General features: G+C 40.7%; 1 protein-coding gene across 2 annotated transcripts in view; it reads right to left on the bottom strand.

Moving 5' to 3' along the window:
- Window positions 1–23393, bottom strand: part of LOC124135729 (fibrillin-2-like) — a 99826-nt gene that overhangs the window by 5879 nt on the left and 70554 nt on the right. For both annotated transcript variants that reach the window (XM_048396119.1, XM_048396124.1), the window contains 27 exons: window positions 22407–22529; window positions 21831–21956; window positions 21475–21600; window positions 21235–21357; window positions 18932–19108; window positions 18428–18496; window positions 18017–18142; window positions 17144–17269; window positions 15189–15356; window positions 14243–14290; window positions 13701–13826; window positions 13077–13205; window positions 12451–12576; window positions 11346–11468; window positions 8540–8665; window positions 8064–8189; window positions 6310–6435; window positions 5718–5870; window positions 5489–5554; window positions 4956–5081; window positions 4273–4392; window positions 3918–4040; window positions 3602–3721; window positions 2254–2379; window positions 1874–2023; window positions 441–494; window positions 50–175 (listed from right to left, as the gene is read on the bottom strand). In XM_048396119.1, coding sequence (XP_048252076.1) covers window positions 50–175; window positions 441–494; window positions 1874–2023; window positions 2254–2379; window positions 3602–3721; window positions 3918–4040; window positions 4273–4392; window positions 4956–5081; window positions 5489–5554; window positions 5718–5870; window positions 6310–6435; window positions 8064–8189; window positions 8540–8665; window positions 11346–11468; window positions 12451–12576; window positions 13077–13205; window positions 13701–13826; window positions 14243–14290; window positions 15189–15356; window positions 17144–17269; window positions 18017–18142; window positions 18428–18496; window positions 18932–19108; window positions 21235–21357; window positions 21475–21600; window positions 21831–21956; window positions 22407–22529 — 3258 coding nt within the window. The remainder of the gene's footprint in view (window positions 1–49; window positions 176–440; window positions 495–1873; window positions 2024–2253; window positions 2380–3601; window positions 3722–3917; window positions 4041–4272; window positions 4393–4955; window positions 5082–5488; window positions 5555–5717; window positions 5871–6309; window positions 6436–8063; window positions 8190–8539; window positions 8666–11345; window positions 11469–12450; window positions 12577–13076; window positions 13206–13700; window positions 13827–14242; window positions 14291–15188; window positions 15357–17143; window positions 17270–18016; window positions 18143–18427; window positions 18497–18931; window positions 19109–21234; window positions 21358–21474; window positions 21601–21830; window positions 21957–22406; window positions 22530–23393) is intronic.

The raw sequence follows: 23393 nt of genomic DNA, 5'->3' as shown, positions 1-23393 counted from the left end.
ACTGACCAAACCTCTATTTCCTCCATGAAACTGTTTACTATATACCTACCCACACATCTCTTGCCGGAAGCATCAGTTTTGTAACCCTTGTTACAGACGCATCTGTAGGAGCCCATCGTGTTCAGACAACGGCCATTGGCACAAGCGTCAGGCATATCTGCACACTCATCAATATCTGAAGTAAAGACGTGAGAATGCAGAAAATAATAGTAATAGATTTTACACAAACTTCCTTGGCTATCGTGGAACATATGGCTTTGTGATCTGCCAATTTTAACAGAATTGATAGTCCTCAATGAGTATGTACAATGACAATACGATTTCAGCCAGGTAACATGGCAGTATGGTAACAGATTCCCTAAACCATCCAGTACTCCACCACCCTGAATAGACCATCTGAAATCTTCAGACTTATTTGCCGATGTAGAGCAAAATCGTACCTTGTCCATCTGGAGTGTAGCCAGGACCTTGTGGACACAGCTGCTTGTACTGGACTGGAAGCATAGAACATTTGGTACAAAAAGGGTATTGAGATACACAGATTTCAAATGATCATGCAAAGAGTCCTAAAGCAACAAAATTCAAACCCATCATCTTAAAATATTCATGGATTATCAGACTAACTTTGTTTATCACTAGGATCACATATTTGCATGGTCCATTCTTTCACAAAGCTGGGCAACACACATTTTACATACAATTGAACAGGTTGAACAAACAGAAAGGGACAATCAATATGGAGCTGAAGTGATTGTGTTTGTTTGTAATATCTTTTGTCCTTTTGATAACAAGTTATTTTACACTTTTTCTTGGATTTGTTTGTTTGTTTGTTTTTGTTTAACACCCCACTCAGCAATATTCCAGCTATATGATGGCGGTATGTAAATAATTGAGTCTGGAACAGACAATCCAGTGATTGACATCATGAGCATCGATCCACCTAATTGGGATACAACAACATTCATCAACCAAGTCCGCGAGCCTGACCACCCAATCCCGTTAGTCACCTCTTACGACAAGCATAGTCGCTTTTTAGCATGGTTTGCTGAAGACCTATTCTACCCTGGATATTCACAGGTCTTTTTTCTTGGAGCCGATGTTAGTATGTCTATGATCCATGCCGTAAAGGTTTGCCTGACAGTACATTGATGACACCAGGTGTGCACACATCTGTGAAGGTCAAAGTCTCTATGCATTCATAGTCACTAGAATTCCATCAACAGACATTATTGGTAGTATGCATGAACTATGTCGGTGTATGCCGAGGTCATGAAGTGATTCATTGACATCTTTACTGGCCCTCCTTGTAAACCGGGGGTCGTCAGGTAGCCTTGTGGTTAAAACCTTCGCTCGTCATGCCGAAGACGTTTGATTCCTGACATGGGTACAATGTGTGAAGCCCATTTCTGGTGTCCCCCGCCGTGATATTGCTGGATTGTTGCTAAAAGCGACGTTAAGCCATACTCACTCATCACTCCTTGTAGAACTGGTGCTGCTGTGCACTAGGAAGCTGTATGCCCTGCACCCCAGCCATACCCTTAAAACCATACAGTGCTGTAGCACACTGGGAATCTGTTTGACTTACTTGTGTTGACAGGGGGGCACCTCTCACAGCCTGCAGCCCAGCCATACCCTTACAACCATACAGTGCTGTTGTACACTGGGAATCTGTTTGACTTACTTGTGTTGACAGGGGGGCACCTCTCACAGCCTGCACCCCAGCCATACCCTTACAACCATACAGTGCTGTTGTACACTGGGAATCTGTTTGACTTACTTGTGTTGACAGGGGGGCACCTCTCACAGCCTGCAGCCCAGCCATACCCTTACAACCATACAGTGCTGTTGTACACTGGGAATCTGTTTGACTTACTTGTGTTGACAGGGGGGCACCTCTCACAGCCTGCACCCCAGGCAGCTGCCATGGCACAGCAGCACTTAGCCTTGGTTGTCCGAGATACAGTTGGTGAACGCACACAGCGGCCAGCGGTCAAAGATGGGTAGCAGAAGTCTTGACGACGATCTGGTACAGAGGAATGTGTTTAATATAAGTCCCAACTGAACATATGCCGTTTCATCTACTGTTAATGCTCTAAAATTTGTGTTGACTTTAGCAGACATGTTCATTTGAACAACACAACATTTTTAGTCATATAAACTGTCACATTATCTTTTGATCCATAAATTGCTTGTATAGGAAGAAAATAAATTTTCTCACTCAACAGAGATTTATAACTGTCCATAACAACTCACCAAGACAGGCTCTGCCATTGGCGCTAGGTTCGTATCCACGGTTACACATGCATCTGTATCCTCCCCTTGTGTTGACACAGCGACCATGCTGACACAAACCACGCTGGGTGGCACACTCATTGATATCTGCAATACAATGCCATCAAGTTATAGGTACATACATGTGAATATATGGCAGTTTAAGGGAAGTGTTTTCTAACATAATGGAATACAGCAGCAGCATGTAACCAAAGTGCCTACAAAAGCTTGATTCAACTGAACAATTAGACATTCATCTTATCCATTAGATAGCCATCTCACCTACACACTGATACATTAGATAACCAACTCACCTACACACTGATCCATTAGATAACCAACTCACCTAAAAACTGATTAATTAGATAACCATCTCACCTAAACACTGATCCATTAGATAGCCATCTCACCTAAACACTGATCCATTAGATAACCAACTCACCTAAACACTGATCCATTAGATAGCCATCTCACCTAAACACTGATCCATTAGATAACCATTTTACCCGTACACTGATTCATTAGATAACCAACTCACCTACACACTGATCCATTGGATAACCAACTCACCTAAACACCGATTCATTAGATAACCATCTCACCTAAACACTGATTCATTAGATAACCAACTCACCTACACACTGATCCATTGGATAACCATCTCATCTGAACATTGATACATTAGATAACCAACTCACCTAAACACTGATCCATTGGATAACCAAATCACCTGTGCACTTATTAATCAAAACACCTGAGCACAGATCTGTCTGATAACCAACTCACCTGAACACAGATCTGTCTGATAACCAACTCACCTGAACACAGATCTGTCTGGTAACCAACTCACCTGAACACAGATCTGTCTGATAACCAACTCACCTGAACACAGATCTGTCTGGTAACCAACTCACCTGAACACAGACCTGTCAGATAACCAACTCACCTGAACACAGATCTGTCTGGTAACCAACTCACCTGAACACAGACCTGTCAGATAACCAACTCACCTGAACACAGATCTGTCTGGTAACCAACTCACCTGAACACAGACCTGTCAGATAACCAACTCACCTGAACACAGATCTGTCTGGTAACCAACTCACCTGAACACAGACCTGTCAGATAACCAACTCACCTGAACACAGATCTGTCTGATAACCAACTCACCTGAACACAGATCTGTCTGATAACCAACTCACCTGAACACAGATCTGTCTGGTAACCAACTCACCTGAACACAGACCTGTCAGATAACCAACTCACCTGAACACAGACCTGTCAGATAACCAACTTACCTGAACACAGATCTGTCTGATAACCAACTCACCTGAGCACTGATCCATGCCGACCTGTTTGAATCCCTCAGGGCAGACACACAGGAATGAGCCGATGATGTTCTTACAGTCGTATTTACAGTTGTTGGCTGGGGTCACACACTCATCAACATCTGAAACAGCCATACTCCAACTCAGATACTTGTGTCAGTGCCTTCTTATAAAACATTTAAAAAGTAAAATGTCAAATGTTCCACTTATAATAGGACTTATTGTTTATTTGTACACCTGTCCTTTCATGAAGAACTCTTCACTGTTTGTAACTATCTCCTTCACTGAGCCTTGGTGGCCCAGTTGTCCCCCACTCACCTTCACAATGGACCCCATCGTCAGCCACCCTGTATCCCATAGGACACACACAGCGGAAAGACCCAGGGATGTTCAAACAGCGGAAAGCACAGGCATTCATTGGACTGTTACACTCATCCACATCTAGAAGTTGAAAAAATCATATTTTGAATTATACAGAAATTCTAAACAAAGATAAAAAATATGTCTTAGATATTTAGATTAAAAATACATTTAGAATCGCAGCCTTGTTTGACACAGTATGTATGACATTATAAATTACAATAGTAGTTAATTAAAAACATGATTGTGCTACAGTATTGGTATCTTCTGAACATTTTGAAATTGAAACAATGATATGGAAATGCTGAGGTACCTTCACATGTCTCATGGGGCCCAGGAGCAAAGCCCTGTCTACACGAACACTGGAAGCTGCCCTCGGTGTTGGTGCAGGTACCATTACCACACATGAACGCATCCTGACACTCGTTAGCATCTGTGGGAACATACAACTTGCAGAACACATTCAAATAATCACAATATAAAATTTAATTTTATGTATTTTATTTTTTCTTCTTCACATATTTACAGAGAGCTTTCACAAAACATAAATAATTATTTATCAATATGTGTTAAATTTGAATTCAACAATGAACCTGCTCAATTCTAATTAGACAATCAGAGGTATCAAATCACAATAACCACCTCTTATTGGAACAGATCATTCCGAAAAGTTCTTCTTTCACAATCATTGTCGACAGAAATAATGACGAACACTTATAGGTCACAAAATCCAGATTTTCTACCACATGTATATGGACAGGACAGGAGCATACAGTACATGTACAGTGAAAAAAGCCAACAATAATGTTCAATATTTGGTTCATTTTAGAATTATAATCATTGAATCTTCAGAAAAAAACATTACCCGGTAACAAGGAACCACTTGGAACATTCTAGTTACTCAAAGAATTTTGCTGGTACTTTTAGATAGCATTTTACTATTTGGAAACAATACGTCCATGGTATGTCCTTTCTATGAAGTGCTGTGATACTCACCGACACAATTGTGTCCTGTGTTGTCCAGAGTGTAGCCAGCACGACACTCGCACCGGAATGAACCATCCGTGTTAACACAGATACCATTAACACATATACCTGGGAACTTCAAACACTCGTTCATATCTGAAAAGAAAGAACATGTCTCTTTCACTTCGATTCCATGTCTGTTTATCAAACATTTTCTGTCAATGACTGTAGGAGGTTTCCAGGTAAATAAGGAACAAAAGAAGTTGTTTTCTTAAACTTATTTCTTCTAAAAGTTCAAATTCAGCCTTTCATCATTCATTTTAGCCAAACTTGAGTTCTCGATTTTAATTTTGTCAGTTCTAAAATCCACCAGTTTAAGGAACTTAGATTAAGGCATGATGAAATGGTTTAGCTAGTTATGATTAAATGAAGGAAGGATTTACATTCTAGATGTTACAGATATCACCCACATTGTGTACAAAAGGTTTGATACTGGGCCATCATTATGTTTCTCAGAAGTTTAGTCTCTGGATCCACCTTTCCTGATAAACATCACTACTCACCTGTCATGAATTTCCCCGGAGTAATAACATAACCTTGACCTTGAGGACATAGGAATTTGTACCCAGCTGAAAGAAACATAGATGAAAGAAAACATTAGATACAGAATCTTACTTACAAATATGTTAGTTAATCATACTTCATATATATGTGAGGAACACAGGAGGTTCATCTCCCCCTCCGCATCCTCCTCATGTTACATATGGTTCAATGGTAAATACTACAGATTACCTTCCCCTGTGCGAGGACAGACCTCACAGTCAGAGTACGCTCCCCACGCCTGGCCCATGGAACAGCAGCAGTCAGCCTTCGTCATATTGAGTGGCTTTGGAGCCAGACAACGACCATTGTCAAACCGAGAGAAACAGAGTCCACTTCTCACATCTGAAAAACAATGATGGGGAATGGTAAGACTGTTTCATAGACCCTGGACCATATGATTTTCCCTACCGCCCAGCCCTTACTGTGATATTGTAGCACTATAAGCAAGCAGACGGATGGAGAAAAAAAAAGAGGACAATGTACCATACTATAAGCTCCCCTAGGCCCTTGGTTCCAGATACACTACTAAAATGAACATTTCCATGATAAATGATGGCTGGTTTATTTGTAAGGTTTAGGTTTCAAGCTTCATCCTACCTTGTACATATAAAAAAATATCAATTCAAGTTTGAATTAATAATCAAAGGCTAGACCAACAGGACACTATATGATTGTATTAAGTTTCACATGTGCAATGTGATACGAAACACTTCGGGTTTAAAATTCTGTCTATGCACTAGATGACCTTATACAATCAGGTAGAACGTGTTTGTGTCCTCACCTCTGCACTTCTGTCCATCCTGGCTGAGGACAAAACCTTGAGGACAGGTACAGACGAAGCCACCGACGGTGTTGCGACAATTCCCATTGTAACAGATGTTGGGGATAGTGCGGCACTCATTCTTGTCTGGAACGGAAGGGGAAAACAATGAAGCCAACAATGGCACCATCACATTCACCACCATCTGTACTCACCAACACATTCATCCCACCCCCTGTACTCACCAACACATTCACACCACCCCCCGTAATCACTAACACATTCACCCCACCCCCTGTACTCACCAATACATTCATCCCACCCCCTGTACTCACCAACACATTCATCCCACCCCCTGTACTCACCAACACATTCATCCCACCCCCTGTACTCACCAACACATTCACCCCACCCCCTGTACTCACCAACATATTCATCCCACCCCCTGTACTCACCAACACATTCACCCCACCCCCTGTACTCACCAACACATTCACCCCACCCCCTGTACTCACCAACACATTCACCCCACCCCCTGTACTCACCAATACATTCATCCCACCCCCTGTACTCACCAACACATTCATCCCACCCCCTGTACTCACCAACACATTCATCCCACCCCCTGTACTCACCAACACATTCACCCCACCCCCTGTACTCACCAACACATTCACCCCACCCCCTGTACTCACTAACACATTCACCCCACCCCCTGTACTCACCAATACATTCATCCCACCCCCTGTACTCACCAACACATTCATCCCACCCCCTGTACTCACCAACACATTCATCCCACCCCCTGTACTCACCAACACATTCACCCCACCCCCTGTACTCACCAACACATTCATCCCACCCCCTGTACTCACCAACACATTCATCCCACCCCCTGTACTCACTAATACATTCACCCCCCTGAACTTACCAATACATTCACCCCCCTGAACTCACCAATACATTCACCCCCCTGTACGCACCAACACATTCACCCCCACTCCCTGTACTCACCAATACATTCACCCCCCTGTACTCACCATCACATTCACCCCCCCTCCACTCATCAACACATTCACCCCACCCCCTGTACTCACCAACACATTCATCCATTCACTCACCAACACATTTATCACCCTGTACTCACCAACACATTAATCCCCACCCCCTGTACTCACCAACACATTCACCCCCGTCCTGTACTCACCAACACATTCACCCCCGCCCCCTAGCTGTACTCACCAACACATTCACCCCCGTCCTGTACTCACCAACACATTCACCCCCGCCCCCTAGCTGTACTCACCAACACATTCACCCCCGCCCCCTGTACTCACCAATACATTCATGCCACCCCCTGTACTCACCAACACATTCATCCCACCCCCTGTACTCACCAACACATTCACCCCCGCCCCCTAGCTGTACTCACCAACACATTCACCCCCGTCCTGTACTCACCAACACATTCACCCCCGCCCCCTAGCTGTACTCACCAACACATTCATCCCCGTCCTGTACTCACCAACACATTCACCCCCGCCCCCTAGCTGTACTCACCAACACATTCACCCCCGTCCTGTACTCACCAACACATTCATCCCCGTCCTGTACTCACCAACACATTCATCCCCGTCCTGTACTCACCAACACATTCACCCCCGTCCTGTACTCACCAACACATTCACCCCCGTCCTGTACTCACCAACACATTCACCCCCGCCCCCTAGCTGTACTCACCAACACATTCACCCCCGCCCCCTAGCTGTACTCACCAACACATTCATCCCCCCTGCGGGACTTCTGGAAGCCTTCCAGACACTGACAGATGTAGGAGCCCTCAGTGTTCTGACAGGTGCCCCGCCTGCAGGTCCCACTGATCTCTGCACACTCATCAACATCTGAAGTGTACAACAGGCAGAGGAGCATTGATTTCTTAATTGACACATGGCAAATACATGCAACTTGAATGATTCATGTATCATATTGTTTGTTTGTTGTTTAATGCCGCTCTCAGCCATATTTCAGCTATATGACGACAATCAGCATGTTAATCTTGATACAGTATCTTTGGCTCAAAGTTTCACCAGAACAAAACATTGCTTTCTTGAAGGCATGTGAATATTTTTCTAGAATTATTGCTTTGTAGAAGACAGATGAGAACTTAAATCTTCATTAACATAAAACAAATCGTATATGTGAATCACATTTGGTACAGTTTTTACATCTATGCAAGCAATATCTGGCCTACCTCTGCAGTTCTGTCTGTCGGATGACTCTGTATAGCCTGTTTGACATTGACATCGGAAACTGCCCAGTGTGTTCTGGCAGCGGCCATTTTGACAGATCCCCATCAGCATGCGACACTCATCCATATCTGGGGAGAAATTATGAGGTGAAGTTATGTAATTAGGGTTGGTTTGAGGTGATGTTATGTAATTAAGGTTGGTTTGAGGTAATGGTATGCAATTAGGGTTGGTTTGAGGTAATGTTATATATTTGGGGTTGGTTTGAGGTAATGTTATATATTTGGGGTTGGTTTGAGGTAATGGTATGAAATTAGGGTTGGTTTGAGGTAATGGTATGTAATTAGAGTTGGTTTGAGGTTATGGTATGTAATTAGGGTTGGTTTGAGGTAATGTTATATATTTTGGGTTGGTGTGAGGTAATGGTATGTAATTAGGGTTGGTTTGAGGTAATGTTATATATTTGGGGTTGGTTTGAGGTAATGTTATATATTTGGGGTTGGTTTGAGGTAATGTTATATATTTGGGGTTGGTTTGAGGTAATGTTATATATTTGGGGTTGGTGTGAGGTGATGGTATGTAATTAGGGTTGGTTTGAGGTATTGGTATGAAATTAGGGTTGGTTTGAGGTAATGGTATGTAATTAGCGTTGGCTTGAGGTAATGTTATATATTTGGGGTTGGTTTGAGGTAATGGTATGAAATTAGGGTTGGTTTGAGGTAATGGTATGTAATTAGGGTTGGTTTGAGGTAATGGTATGAAATTAGGGTTGGTTTGAGGTAATGGTATGTAATTAGCGTTGGCTTGAGGTAATGTTATATATTTGGGGTTGGTTTGAGGTAATGGTATGTAATTAGGGTTGGTTTGAGGTTATGTTATATATTTGGGGTTGGTTTGAGGTAATGGTATGTAATTAGGGTTGGTTTGAGGTAATGGTATGAAATTAGGGTTGGTTTGAGGTAATGGTATGTAATTCGGGTTGGTTTGAGGTAATGGTATGTAATTAGGGTTGGTTTGAGGTAATGGTATGTAATTCGGGTTGGTTTGAGGTAATGTTTGTATTTGGGGTTGGTTTGAGGTAATGGTATGTAATTAGGGTTGGTTTGAGGTAATGGTATGTAATTAGAGTTGGTTTGAGGTAATGGTATGAAATTAGGGTTGGTTTGAGGTAATGGTATGTAATTCTGGTTGGTTTGAGGTAATGTTATATATTTGGGGTTGGTTTGAGGTAATGGTATGTAATTAGGGTTTGTTTGAGGTAATGTTATATATTTGGGGTTGGTTTCAGGTAATGGTATGTAATTAGGGTTGGTTTGAGGTTATGTTATATATTTGGGGTTGGTTTGAGGTAATGGTATGTAATTAGGGTTGGTTTGAGGTAATGGTATGAAATTAGGGTTGGTTTGAGGTAATGGTATGTAATTCGGGTTGGTTTGAGGTAATGGTATGTAATTCGGGTTGGTTTGAGGTAATGTTTGTATTTGGGGTTGGTTTGAGGTAATGGTATGTAATTAGGGTTGGTTTGAGGTAATGGTATGTAATTAGAGTTGGTTTGAGGTAATGTTATATATTTGGGGTTGGTTTCAGGTAATGGTATGTAATTAGGGTTGGTTTGAGGTTATGTTATATATTTGGGGTTGGTTTCAGGTAATGGTATGTAATTAGGGTTGGTTTGAGGTAATGGTATGAAATTAGGGTTGGTTTGAGGTAATGGTATGTAATTCGGGTTGGTTTGAGGTAATGGTATGTAATTAGGGTTGGTTTGAGGTAATGGTATGTAATTCGGGTTGGTTTGAGGTAATGTTTGTATTTGGGGTTGGTTTGAGGTAATGGTATGTAATTAGGGTTGGTTTGAGGTAATGGTATGTAATTAGGATTGGTTTGAGGTAATGGTATGTAATTAGGGTTGGTTTAAGGTAATGTTATATATTTGGGGTTGGTTTGAGGTAATGTTATATATTTGGGGTTGGTTTGAGGTAATGGTATGTAATTAGGGTTGGTTTGAGGTAATGTTATATATTTGGGGTTGGTTTGAGGTAACAGTATGTAATTAGTGTTGGTTTGAGGTAATGGTATGTAATTAGGGTTGGTTTGAGGTAATGGTATGTAATTAGTGTTGGTTTGAGGTAATGGTATGTAATTAGGATTGGTTTGAGGTAATGGTATGTAATTAGGGTTGGTTTAAGGTAATGTTATATATTTGGGGTTGGTTTGAGGTAATGTTATATATTTGGGGTTGGTTTGAGGTAATGTTATATATTTGGGGTTGGTTTGAGGTAATGTTATATATTTGGGGTTGGTTTGAGGTAATGGTATGTAATTAGGGTTGGTTTGAGGTAATGGTATGTAATTAGGGTTGGTTTGAGGTAATGGTATGTAATTAGGGTTGGTTTGAGGTAATGTTATATATTTGGGGTTGGTTTGAGGTAATGGTATGTAATTAGGGTTGGTTTGAGGTAATGTTATACATTTGGGGTTGGTTTGAGGTAATGGTATGTAATTGGGGTTGGTTTGAGGTAATGTTATACATTTGGGGTTGGTTTGAGGTAATGGTATGTAATTGGGGTTGGTTTGAGGTAACTGAATAAAAAATGAAAAGAAAGAACACATAAAATGATCTTAGCATGTTATCAATGAAACAGCATTTCATTTGTCCTTACTTTTTCATAATTCAGGATAGGCAGATACTGACTGGCAAAACAAGATAATGGCCTGACCTGGTGTTAAAAGTGTCAAACATATCAAATCTGATTTCCTGTTATTTAAAACTAGATGGAACATTGTATGTTGTGAAGTATTTATATATATTACCAACGCAATCTCCATTCTCTGTGACCTGGAATCCACCATTGCAGCTGCACCTGAAGCTGCCGATTGTGTTTTGACAAGTTCCGTTCCTACAGCGGCCCGGCCAAGCCTGGCACTCATCAATATCTGCAAGAAACAACATGGAGGTGAAGTTTGATACAGAAGAGAGGTTTCATGAACTACTGATGACAAAACTAACTGCTGGAATTAAGTGAATAAGTTATTTCCGGATTATCATACAAGAAAACCACACATGACAATATTGATGACAGCATTTCAGTAATGCTTACTGTAATGGAAAATACCTCCACAACTTGTTTTTTAATCTGTTATTGCAAAACGTTTAGTTTTGCCAATGTTTGAACTAAATATGTTGTAGATTTCTGACATCATCATGTATGGTTTTAATAATTGCCCCCTTTGTCCTTTTTCTCAGTGCCCAGGGCATTTATTACACCGAATATGGTATCCTCGTGTTATGGGTATTCGGACACATAAGAAACAGTTGTAGTTTTCTCGCTAATCACATGAACAACTGTGAAACATCTCACTCCCTTATAAAAGACAACTTTATCTTAAAAACAAGCCGAGTATTTACAATATCTGTGTGATGCCACAGCCCTTGTTACAGTGCGAGTAATCACGATTAACATTTCTGCCCGAAAACATATGATGTCCGAAAACATATGATGATCCGATGAAATATCAATATTACAGATGAATATTACCCTAATTAACAGAATATCTAACAGAATATCTAATGATGTCTGAATGTAAGCATGTGTGACCAGCAGAGTTTGAAACCTGCCCGTTGTGGCCAAAGATACTGTTGTTGGACCAGTAGTCCAACAGGCCAATCTTCATTGGTTAACTTCACCTGTTTTGTGGCCAGTATGCTATGCACAGGACCATATGCCACCATGAGACAGTTGTTGTTAACAGGTGAATTGAACAGGACTTTGGGAATACATGATGTGTCAGTTGATAGAGAACTATGAACTATTTCCCACTAGATATGTGGCTGTGTATATTGTGTCTTATGAACTGCATAATGCTGACAACACATGAAAACCTTCACTTCGATGTGGCTGTGTACTTGAGGACTTACCAGAGCAGGAGTCTCTGCGTGCAGACAGTCGGAAGCCGTCGTGGCAGATGCAGCTGAAGCTGCCGGCAGTGTTGACACAGTCGCCATTGCTACACACCTCCGGATCCTCCAAACATTCATTTATGTCTGTAATAGAGAAGGGCATTTGTAAGCAAGGATTATATCCTACCTAAATATCATCCTGGGGGAATTTTTACTCTAGAGTACAGTAGAGGATAGGATTAAACACACTGGTAAGGGTTCAAATTCACTAGGGAGAATCATCCTGACACTAGAGAATTTCATCCCTGGGATAAAAAATAGGGTAGGATAATATTCACTTACACATTTTCATCGTAACACCTAATTTATACTGTTTTGAATTTCTTTTACCTCCCCAACCTTCTTTGAACACTCTTTGGGTATTTAATGGGGTTTTTTCACACAAAAAACATGTTAGATATTCAGCATACTACTTGGATCCCCCTACATGTTTAAGAGAGAAAATGCAACAAGATCTGACATGAATCAAACATTATCATTATCTATTCTGCTAGGTTATGTTGTAAACATGTCCCATGAAACATCTGGTCATGACACTGGTCCTGTACAGTAGTATTACATGAGGGGAGATGTGTGGTACATACCCTGGCAGCTTCTCCGGTCTGGCTTGAGTCTGTAGCCATCGGGGCAGGAACACTCATAACTGCCCTCCATGTTCACACACACTGCATTGCCCACACATGGAGACAGAGTTCCACGACACTCATCCTCATCTATGGAACATGGCAGTGAGTGAATGAGTCCATCAGTCAGGGAGTGAGTTGAGTTTACAGTCTTACGATTTCATGCTGTCACGTTTAAGTGAGAGGAAAGTGCTCCAACCACCAGATCCTGGCAGACAGCTCTGAGGTGGGACACCTTGGTTCTTGGAAACCCATGCCCTCTCTTTCACATGACTGAATGACGTGGGCTAAAGGCTATAATGTGCCAGGTTAATGTGGTGGTGCAGGTTGCAGATGTTTACCACTTGGTGAAACTCACAAGTAAGGCTATAGTGCTGGCAAACCAAGGATCATAATCAGGCATATCCGAGATTTAAACCCATGGCCACTGGATCCTGGGAAGCTAGGGGATACAACTCTGCACAATGAACACTTGAAAACTGATACACTTACCAGTATATATCATGATAATTTAACTCCTATATTTGATGCAATTAATAAAGCTAATTGCCTGTACATCTTTTGTCGGGGTAAACAATGTCTTACCTTCACAAACATGAGTTGTACGGTCATACTTGTAGCCAGGATAGCACTGACATCTGAAACTGCCCTCCGTGTCAATACAGCGGCCGTTCTCACACAGACTGGGGAGGATCCTACACTCGTTGATCTCTGTGACACATGACATGGGGAGATCAAATAATCACAAACTTGTATGGGAGTTTGATGAAAGAGTGACCTGATGTGAAGTAAAAGATTTATCCTCACTAACTTTTTCTTACTTGACATTATTTTATGTAAAGTGAGGTGACATTTTCAGAATGGCACCCAACCAGAATGAGTAGGGGAATGCTGTCATGGAGAATCAGGCAGGCATAAAATTTAGTCGTTTAGCCCACTTCCAGAAATATTTTGCATGCAATATATTTTGAAAAATGAGGGGTTAAAGGAGGATTGATCTATGTACATACACTCTTTGACTGTATCATTCTCTTGTCAATATATTTTATGTAAGATCCTAAGACACGTGCAAGACATGTACACATAGCATCATTTATGGAGTTTCCATGACAACACCGTAGACTTACTGTCCATTCCTCCCATGGGGCTATCCAGACAGAGTTGTCTGTACTCTCCTGTCAACAGAAACACATCACAGTGTACAACCATGTGGGGTACTGAACCTGGGTCACTTTCAGGAATAATCAGGAATATGTTGGGAAACAAGTTCTTTATTGGCAAGACAAGCAGACACTTAACCGCTAGGCTACCCCACTGATGTTATATAACTGTTTTTTGAAGCATTACCCACTGCATATTGCTGATGCCTTTCACTGATACACCACATGTAAATATGTTCTTCTAAATTAAGATGATAGTTCAGCAACATATCTTTACTTTCTGATAAGATCCATGCTTCTCTAAATCAACCCACATGTATCACTATTGACATGCACATTTCTATGCAGAGCCACCTGCAGGTGAGCAATTGCAATACATGGTAATACATTGTACACTCTTTCAGTTCAGGCTCCGAAAAAAACCTAGATTTGTCAAGTTATTCATGATTAAATATGAATGGGGGAAATATTGTAAAAATTAACATTACATTTTATTATTTGTTTTTTAATCAATCTGTTTTGGCCTGTTTCAGGTGCTCCAGCTGCATTAAAGACTGACTATACATGGGTATGTCTTGCATACTGAAGAGAGGTGTATTTATTCAAACTTGAATCATATTTAAACATCTTTCTGAACTAGACCTGACCACATAAATTTCTCATTATTTGGATTTTCCTGATCAGTATTCCAAGATGCAGGAATTGAAAGGAGGTTTATTCCCTTAAAAAAAAAAATAAATAAAAAAAAAAAATGTACAAAGTTAATAAAGGAAACTTTTCAATCCAAACAGAGCATGTTTTTATGTCCAGTTGGTCCCATCTTGTACTTATTATTTTTGCTATTCAAATGTATACTATTTCTAGAATCAGTAATGCAGTGAAGGCTACTACTACCGGTAATATCACCACTTACGTGTGTTCCTCAGTGGGCAGGGCTCGCATGGACCGTTCCAGGCAGCACCAATGGTGCAGCAGCACTGTCTCTTGGTCAGCTGTTTGGACATGGGCTTCTCACAGATTACCTGATACGGCGGGCGTGTTGTGTTCAAGTACTCCATGTAGCAGTTGCCCTTTCTCATGTCTGGAACCGATAACACAACATCTTGTCAATATTATGAAGGTAGTGTATGTATACTTCCTCATATCTGGAACCGATAACACAACATCTTGTCAATATTATGAAGGTAGTGTATGTATACTTCCTCATGTCTGGAACCGATAACACAACATCTTGTCAATATTATGTAGGTAGTGTTTGTATACTTCCTCATGTCTGGAACCGATAACACAACATCTTGTCAATATTATGTAGGTAGTGTATGTAAACTTCCTCATGTCTGGAATATATATACACATTAATTATCATCCAAAACTGCTTTCCACAAGAGATTTAGCTAGGGTGAAAGCAAGCAATCCCTCCAAAGAGATATTGCTACAATGAAATTGCATCTCATGCTTTGCAGACCTAATGTGTGACATCAGTTACCATGGTGTCACAATCAAAAGATATCACTAAGATCTCTGCCACTGAAGCTGGTTAGCGGAACTTTTAAACTCTGGTTATTACTGTTTACAAGTTGAAAGAGTTGGAAGAATGATGCTGGTATTAATAAATGATGATAAATAGAATCTCAATTGAGTGTCATTTGATATCAAATGTATCAACACTCATTGATAAAAGTTCAACACTCCTTGGCAAGTCTCGGAGTTTTATACTTTTAGCAACTCATGTTGATATATTTGGTATCATAAGACACTGGGGTGATGCTCTATAACACCTTGTGGATATCATATCGGCAGTACATACATGTATTATAAATACTTCATGTCTGGTGACCCATGAAGATCTGGGTTAGAATTGGTCTTCAGCAACCCATGCTTGCTGTAAGAGGCGACTATGCTTGTTGTAAGAGGCGACTAACAGGATAGGGTGGTCAGACTTGCTGTCTTGGTTGACACATGTCATCGTATCCCAGTTGCGGATCCAGAGGATGGGTTCTGGAAGCTTTTCCCATCTGATGTCATTTTGTATGCACATTGCCTACCATGATAACATGTTGATTTGGATACTGAATTCGCCCCAGCTGGATTGTCAGGTCCAATCTTGATTATTTACAGACCACAGTCATATACGTGGAATATTGCTGAGTGCAGCATTAAACAACATACAAACCAACAAACAAATCATGTTGTTATTCAGCCTTGGGACCAACAATGTTTACAGGTTTTTACAGTGTTGTCACTACCCCTAATGTACAGTATATACACCATGTGAACTCAAAAGAACCTACTCATCCGATGGCAGATGACCAGATGGTGGAAACATGAATATGTACATATGTAAGCAAAGATTATATGCTACCTAAATATTATCCCGGGGGAAGTTTTATTCTAGAGTATACTATCCTACGTTAGTGCCACACTGGTATGGGTTCAAATTCACAGGGGAGAATCATCCTGACACTAGAGTATTTCATCCCCGGGATAAAAAATAGGGGTAGGATAATATTCACTCTTATACATACACCAGAAACACAAGTGTGAAAATGTGTGGTGTCACCCTGGGCAAGTGACTTGGTTCAAATGTGCCTCTGTTCACCCAGCAGGGAATGGGTGCCCAATATGTGGGGTGGATGTAAAAACCTTCTGGCATCCCTAGGCAGCTTGGGTTGTATACTCCCCGGGGATTTGAGAATGATAACTGGAATGCGAACGGATCCACTGGTCGGGGAACAAATAAAAAACGCATTTGAGCAGATACTAGTACCTGGATATCTGCAGTATATAAATGAATGATAATGATAATGATAATGATGATGCTGGACTGAGGTGAGTCTCTTTATGCTGAGAAAGTATTTCAATTCTTACCGAGGCAGTCTCGGCCCCCATCCATGGGTTCGTATCCTGCAGGACAGATGCATGTGTAGTTGCCCGGGGTGTTGACACACTCACCCCTGCCACACTTCCTCTGCCCAGTCCGACACTCATCAACATCTGCAGCATAGCAGTATAGATATATAAGTAAACAAGCATTCCCCACACTTGAAAATCAGACCTACAGTGATATGCATGGTTTACTGCAGTACAAGTGGCAACAGCTGAAAGCTAAATTTGAATAGTGCCTGTACTGATTTCTGTGGTAACAGTACCAGGTGGGACAGTGGAGTAGGCTAGTGTTTAAAGCATTCACTCGTCACTTGGATTCCCCACATGGGTACAATATGTGAAGCCCATTTCTGGTGTCCCTCAACGTGATATTGCTTGAGTATTGCTACAACAATACAACAGTAGCATCTGTTATGATAACAGTAGCATGTTCTGTTGTAGCAGAAGCATATTCTGTAACAACTGTAGCGTGCTCTTCACTGGCTATTTCTTCATATATACGTCAATGACAAACACAATTTGAGGTACATCAGCATTCACAGCTTTTTGTGTGTGGATAATGCACCATGCATTGACAAGTACCTCTTGTTAACAATTTCAAAAATATTTTTTAAGAATGTCAGGCAAGAAATATTGTATTAATTGCTTTACAGATTTTTGTGTGAAAAATGTTGGTAGGTGGGATAAAAATTAAATAAATATGACTTTTAAAAGTTGTTTCTTTTAGTCTTCAAAATCTTATTTGATTATGTTGCTATGAGACTATTTTGTTTTTCATCAGTCTTGCAGCATACCGGTTAGTAACATATCTGGAATTTGAGTAACAAAGAGAAGACAATGGACAACTGATCGTACCCACACATCGGTGCCTGGTGCTGTCCAGTTCTAAGCCCTCCGGACACACACACACATAGCTGCCAAATGTGTTCTGACATCGGCCTCCCTTGCAGACATCGTCCACTTCAGCACACTCATCAATATCTGCATCATCAACAACCACAGTATACAAATAAACAGAAACAGCTGCTCACATGTTCTAAGAATCAGTGGTCAATTTTCAATGGACACTTCATATCATTATTAATATATGATTGGAAATCAATACAGAATAAAATAGCTTTTATATATTTATATTTTTAAATTCTGCACTCATGATTAATGTGTATCTCATTCTCAGTGATGCCAGTTTTTGATGATGGAACAACAGATAAGGACTGCCAATTTCACAGATGTCAACCATAGCCATGTCACGAGCCAAGTACATACCTTCTACCACCAGTGTGATGGTGTTAGGCCTGAACCCTGGCCCCCCGGGACACAGAGCGTTGTATTCACCTGCAACACACACAGGGTGCACTGTCAACGAACATGTCTGGAGGCATGCAGTACTTTCTGCTATGTACGTCTGGTGCACACTTGTGCATGCATTTAAACATTTGTCTTGTTTGTTTTGTGGGATATCCTTCCCATGTGCTTCCAGCTCTCGATCAATATACGGATGTCAAAATATGGAGATCAAACTCTGCTGGTGATAATAGTAATCGCTTTTAATTTTTTGTGAGAGGGAATTCTTCAGATTGAGAAAGCATGTATAAATTGAAGTGTTGTTTATTTGATTAAAATGATCTAATTGTTAATTGTTCAGTCAATAGCTGGTAGATGAAACATCAAGGAATTATACAAGTGAAATTTAAAAAATAAGTAGGAAATTCAAAACACCCATACCAGTACAATAAAATGTTTATGATATATGATATCCAGACAACTTACTTGTTCCATTCCTTGGGCAAATCTCACACAGCCCAGGGACATCCCCCCAGCCTTTCCCCACAGTACAGCAGCAGGTGGCTCGGGATATATCCACAGCGATCGAATCTGTGCACACCACCATACGGCCTCCACGGGAAAACTGGGGGACATCCATATAGCAGGAGCCCAGTCTCTTGTCTGAAGATACAAGGACATAGTGCAATACTTGTCTGAAGATACAAGGACATAGTGCAATACTTGTCTGAAGATACAAGGACATAGTGCAATACTTGTCTGAAGATACAAGGACATAGTGCAATACTTGTCTGGAGATACAAGGACATAGTGCAATACTTGTCTGAAGATACAAGGACATAGTGCAATACTTGTCTGGAGATACAAGGACATAGTGCAATACTTTGTCTGAAGATACAAGGACATAGTGCAATACTTGTCTGAAGATACAAGGACATAGTGCAATACTTGTCTGGAGATACAAGGACATAGTGCAATACTTGTCTGAAGATACAAGGACATAGTGCAATACTTGTCTGAAGATACAAGGACATAGTGCAATACTTGTCTGGAGATACAAGGACATAGTGCAATACTTGTCTGAAGATACAAGGACATAGTGCAATACTTGTCTGAAGATACAAGGACATAGTGCAATACTTGTCTGGAGATACAAGGACATAGTGCAATACTTGTCTGGAGATACAAGGACATAGTGCAATACTTGTCTGGAGATACAAGGACATGATGCAATACTTGTCTGGATATACAAGGACATAGTGCAATACTTGTCTGGAGATACAAGGACATAGTGCAATACTTGTCTGAAGATACAAGGACATAGTGCAATACTTGTCTGAAGATACAAGGACATAGTGCAATACTTGTCTGGAGATACAAGGACATAGTGCAATACTTGTCTGAAGAAACAAGGACATAGTGCAATACTTGTCTGGAGATACAAGGACATAGTGCAATACTTGTCTGGAGATACAAGGACATAGTGCAATACTTGTCTGGAGATACAAGGACATAGTGCAATACTTGTCTGAAGATACAAGGACATAGTGCAATACTTGTCTGGAGATACAAGGACATAGTGCAATACTTGTCTGGAGATACAAGGACATAGTGCAATACTTGTCTGGATATACAAGGACATAGTGCAATACTTGTCTGAAGAAACAAGGACATAGTGCAATACTTGTCTGGATATACAAGGACATAGTGCAATACTTGTCTGGAGATACAAGGACATAGTGCAATACTTGTCTGAAGAAACAAGGACATAGTGCAATACTTGTCTGGAGATACAAGGACATAGTGCAATACTTGTCTGGAGATACAAGGACATAGTGCAATACTTGTCTGGATATACAAGGACATAGTGCAATACTTGTCTGAAGAAACAAGGACATAGTGCAATACTTGTCTGGATATACAAGGACATAGTGCAATACTTGTCTGGAGATACAAGGACATAGTGCAATACTTGTCTGAAGATACAAGGACATAGTGCAATACTTGTCTGAAGATACAAGGACATAGTGCAATACTTGTCTGAAGATACAAGGACATAGTGCAATACTTGTCTGAAGATACAAGGACATAGTGCAATACTTGTCTGAAGATACAAGGACATAGTGCAATACTTGTCTGGAGATACAAGGACATAGTGCAATACTTGTCTGGAGATACAAGGACATAGTGCAATACTTGTCTGAAGATACAAGGACATAGTGCAATACTTGTCTGAAGATACAAGGACATAGTGCAATACTTGTCTGAAGATACAAGGACATAGTGCAATACTTGTCTGGAGATACAAGGACATAGTGCAATACTTGTCTGAAGATACAAGGACATAGTGCAATACTTGTCTGGAGATACAAGGACATAGTGCAATACTTGTCTGGAGATACAAGGACATAGTGCAATACTTGTCTGGATATACAAGGACATAGTGCAATACTTGTCTGAAGAAACAAGGACATAGTGCAATACTTGTCTGGATATACAAGGACATAGTGCAATACTTGTCTGGAGATACAAGGACATAGTGCAATACTTGTCTGAAGATACAAGGACATAGTGCAATACTTGTCTGAAGATACAAGGACATAGTGCAAAAGTCCAAACAAAATATGTTTCAAGTAATAATGTTTTCAAGCACACAATGTTATTCAGAATATTTTTTGATTTTTGCAGAATTTAATTCTGATTAATCAATAATCCCTGTGTACCCGGTAGATATTTTGTGAACAAGTCTGGAACTAGATAGAAACCCCAAGTACAGCAGAGATCCTCACCCACACATCCTGTGCCCGTGGGGTTGAGTTCGTAATCTGGGGGGCACTGACACAGGTACCCTCCCTGGGTGTTGACACAGGTGCCGTACTGACAGTTGTCTATGTTCTGACACTCATCAATGTCTGAAATGTGCAACACAAGTAGTGGTATCAGATCTTAATCGCATGAAAACACCGAAATGTATCAAAAGCTATCAAATTTAATGTTATCAAAGTAAACGAGAACTGATGCAGACATACCTGTACAGTTTCCTCCTGAGTTATCAAGCTGATAACCTTGGTTACAGACACATCGGAACATACCAAACACATTTTCACAGCGGCCATTGACACATAAGTTGTGGAACATGTCACATTCATTGATATCTGGAACACAGACGCCATGACTACTGCAGTATGGACATTTGCTTTTGCACAGAAAATATGAAGTTCTAATAATTTTCTGACACTAGTGATAAAGAAATTTCACTCTGACAAACAGTTTTGGAAAATTATTATTTCATGGGTGTGGGAAATACTTTTTCATCTCCGAGGGTGAGTTGTGAAGAAAGATGAATCACATCAAATCTTATCAGAACAGATTGAATCTGACTTACCGACACAGGCCCGTTCATCCTCAGTGGGGGCAAATCCCATGTCACATTCACACCGGAATCCTCCTGGATAGTTGTAGCACTGCCCGTTCTCACACAGAGTCACATCCAAGCTGCACTCATCAGCATCTAAAGGATGGAATATGCCGCTTATGATGGGTACACTTTAAACTCCCTGAACTTCCAAACTTCATTACGCCTTGGGCCCCCTTCAGACAAGTATTGGCCTCCTTTACATTAGTACACCCCAAACTCCCCTACTTTGTTACACCCCAAACTCCCCTACTTTAGTACATCCCAAACTCCCCTACTTTGTTACACCCCAAACTCCCCTACTTTGTTACACCCCAAACTCCCCTACTTTAGTACACCCCAAACTCCCCTACTTTAGTACACCCCAAACTCCCCTACTTTGTTGCACCCCAAACTCCCCTACTTTAGTACACCCCAAACTCCCCTACTTTAGTACACCCCAAACTCCTCTACTTTAGTACACCCTGAACTCCCCTACTTTAGTACACATTCACAACATTTAGTACACTTGATTGTCTCCCTTGACAAATAATGACGTTTACTGACCGATGCACTGGAAGCCATCACCAGAAAAGCCTTCGTCACAGACACAGCGGAAACTGCCCGGCATATTGATGCAGGCAGCATCACGGTCACATCCACCGTTGGCACGGATACACTCGTTAGCATCTGTTGTGAACACATATTATTGACATGAACTTGTTAAAAGGGACATTCTTATTATTGCTATTGCTACGGTTGAAAAGTTGATGATTAACAATATTTCGATAACTTGATGTATACCCCTACAACTTCACAGTTTCATTCTCAAATCTGTATTTACAAATCATTAATCAGCTATTTCAAGAGTTGGCTAGATGAAAGTCTCTGTTAAAGCCATGAATCAATCTGCATGATTCATATGTATTGTCAACTAAAGCGTACTTATCTTAATTATCTCATCAATTCCTGAGCAAGTTCTACATAATCTTAATGAAAGATACAATACAAAGTTATTTGAGTACAGAAAACCACAAGTTTGACTTCAATTCCTCTAAAATGTATGCTACTTTTCCATGCCCAGCTTTATACAGCCTAGCTGAGTGGAAGCATCCCTAGGGCAGGTATAGAAACCTTGAATGCCACATTTTCTTTCCTAGAGAAGGTATAATTGATGGTGTATGTATACCTCTACATGTATAATTGATGGTGTATGTATACCTCTACAAGTATAACTGCTGGTGTATGTATACCTCTACATGTATAACTGCTGGTGTATGTATACCTCTACATGTATAATTGATGGTGTATGTATGTATACCTCTACAAGTATAACTGCTGGTGTATGTATGTATACCTCTACATGTATAACTGCTGGTGTATGTATACCTCTACAAGTATAACTGCTGGTGTATGTATACCTCTACATGTATAACTGCTGGTGTATGTATACCTCTACAAGTATAACTGCTGGTGTATGTATACCTCTACAAGTATAACTGCTGGTGTATGTATACCTCTACAAGTATAACTGCTGGTGTATGTATACCTCTA

This window comes from Haliotis rufescens, unplaced genomic scaffold (genome assembly GCF_023055435.1).
Source record: "Haliotis rufescens isolate VD_foot unplaced genomic scaffold, xgHalRufe1.0.p SCAF_1, whole genome shotgun sequence".
In the NCBI taxonomy this organism is placed as follows: domain Eukaryota; kingdom Metazoa; phylum Mollusca; class Gastropoda; order Lepetellida; family Haliotidae; genus Haliotis; species Haliotis rufescens.
This window is presented reverse-complemented; position numbering and strand designations above follow the sequence as displayed.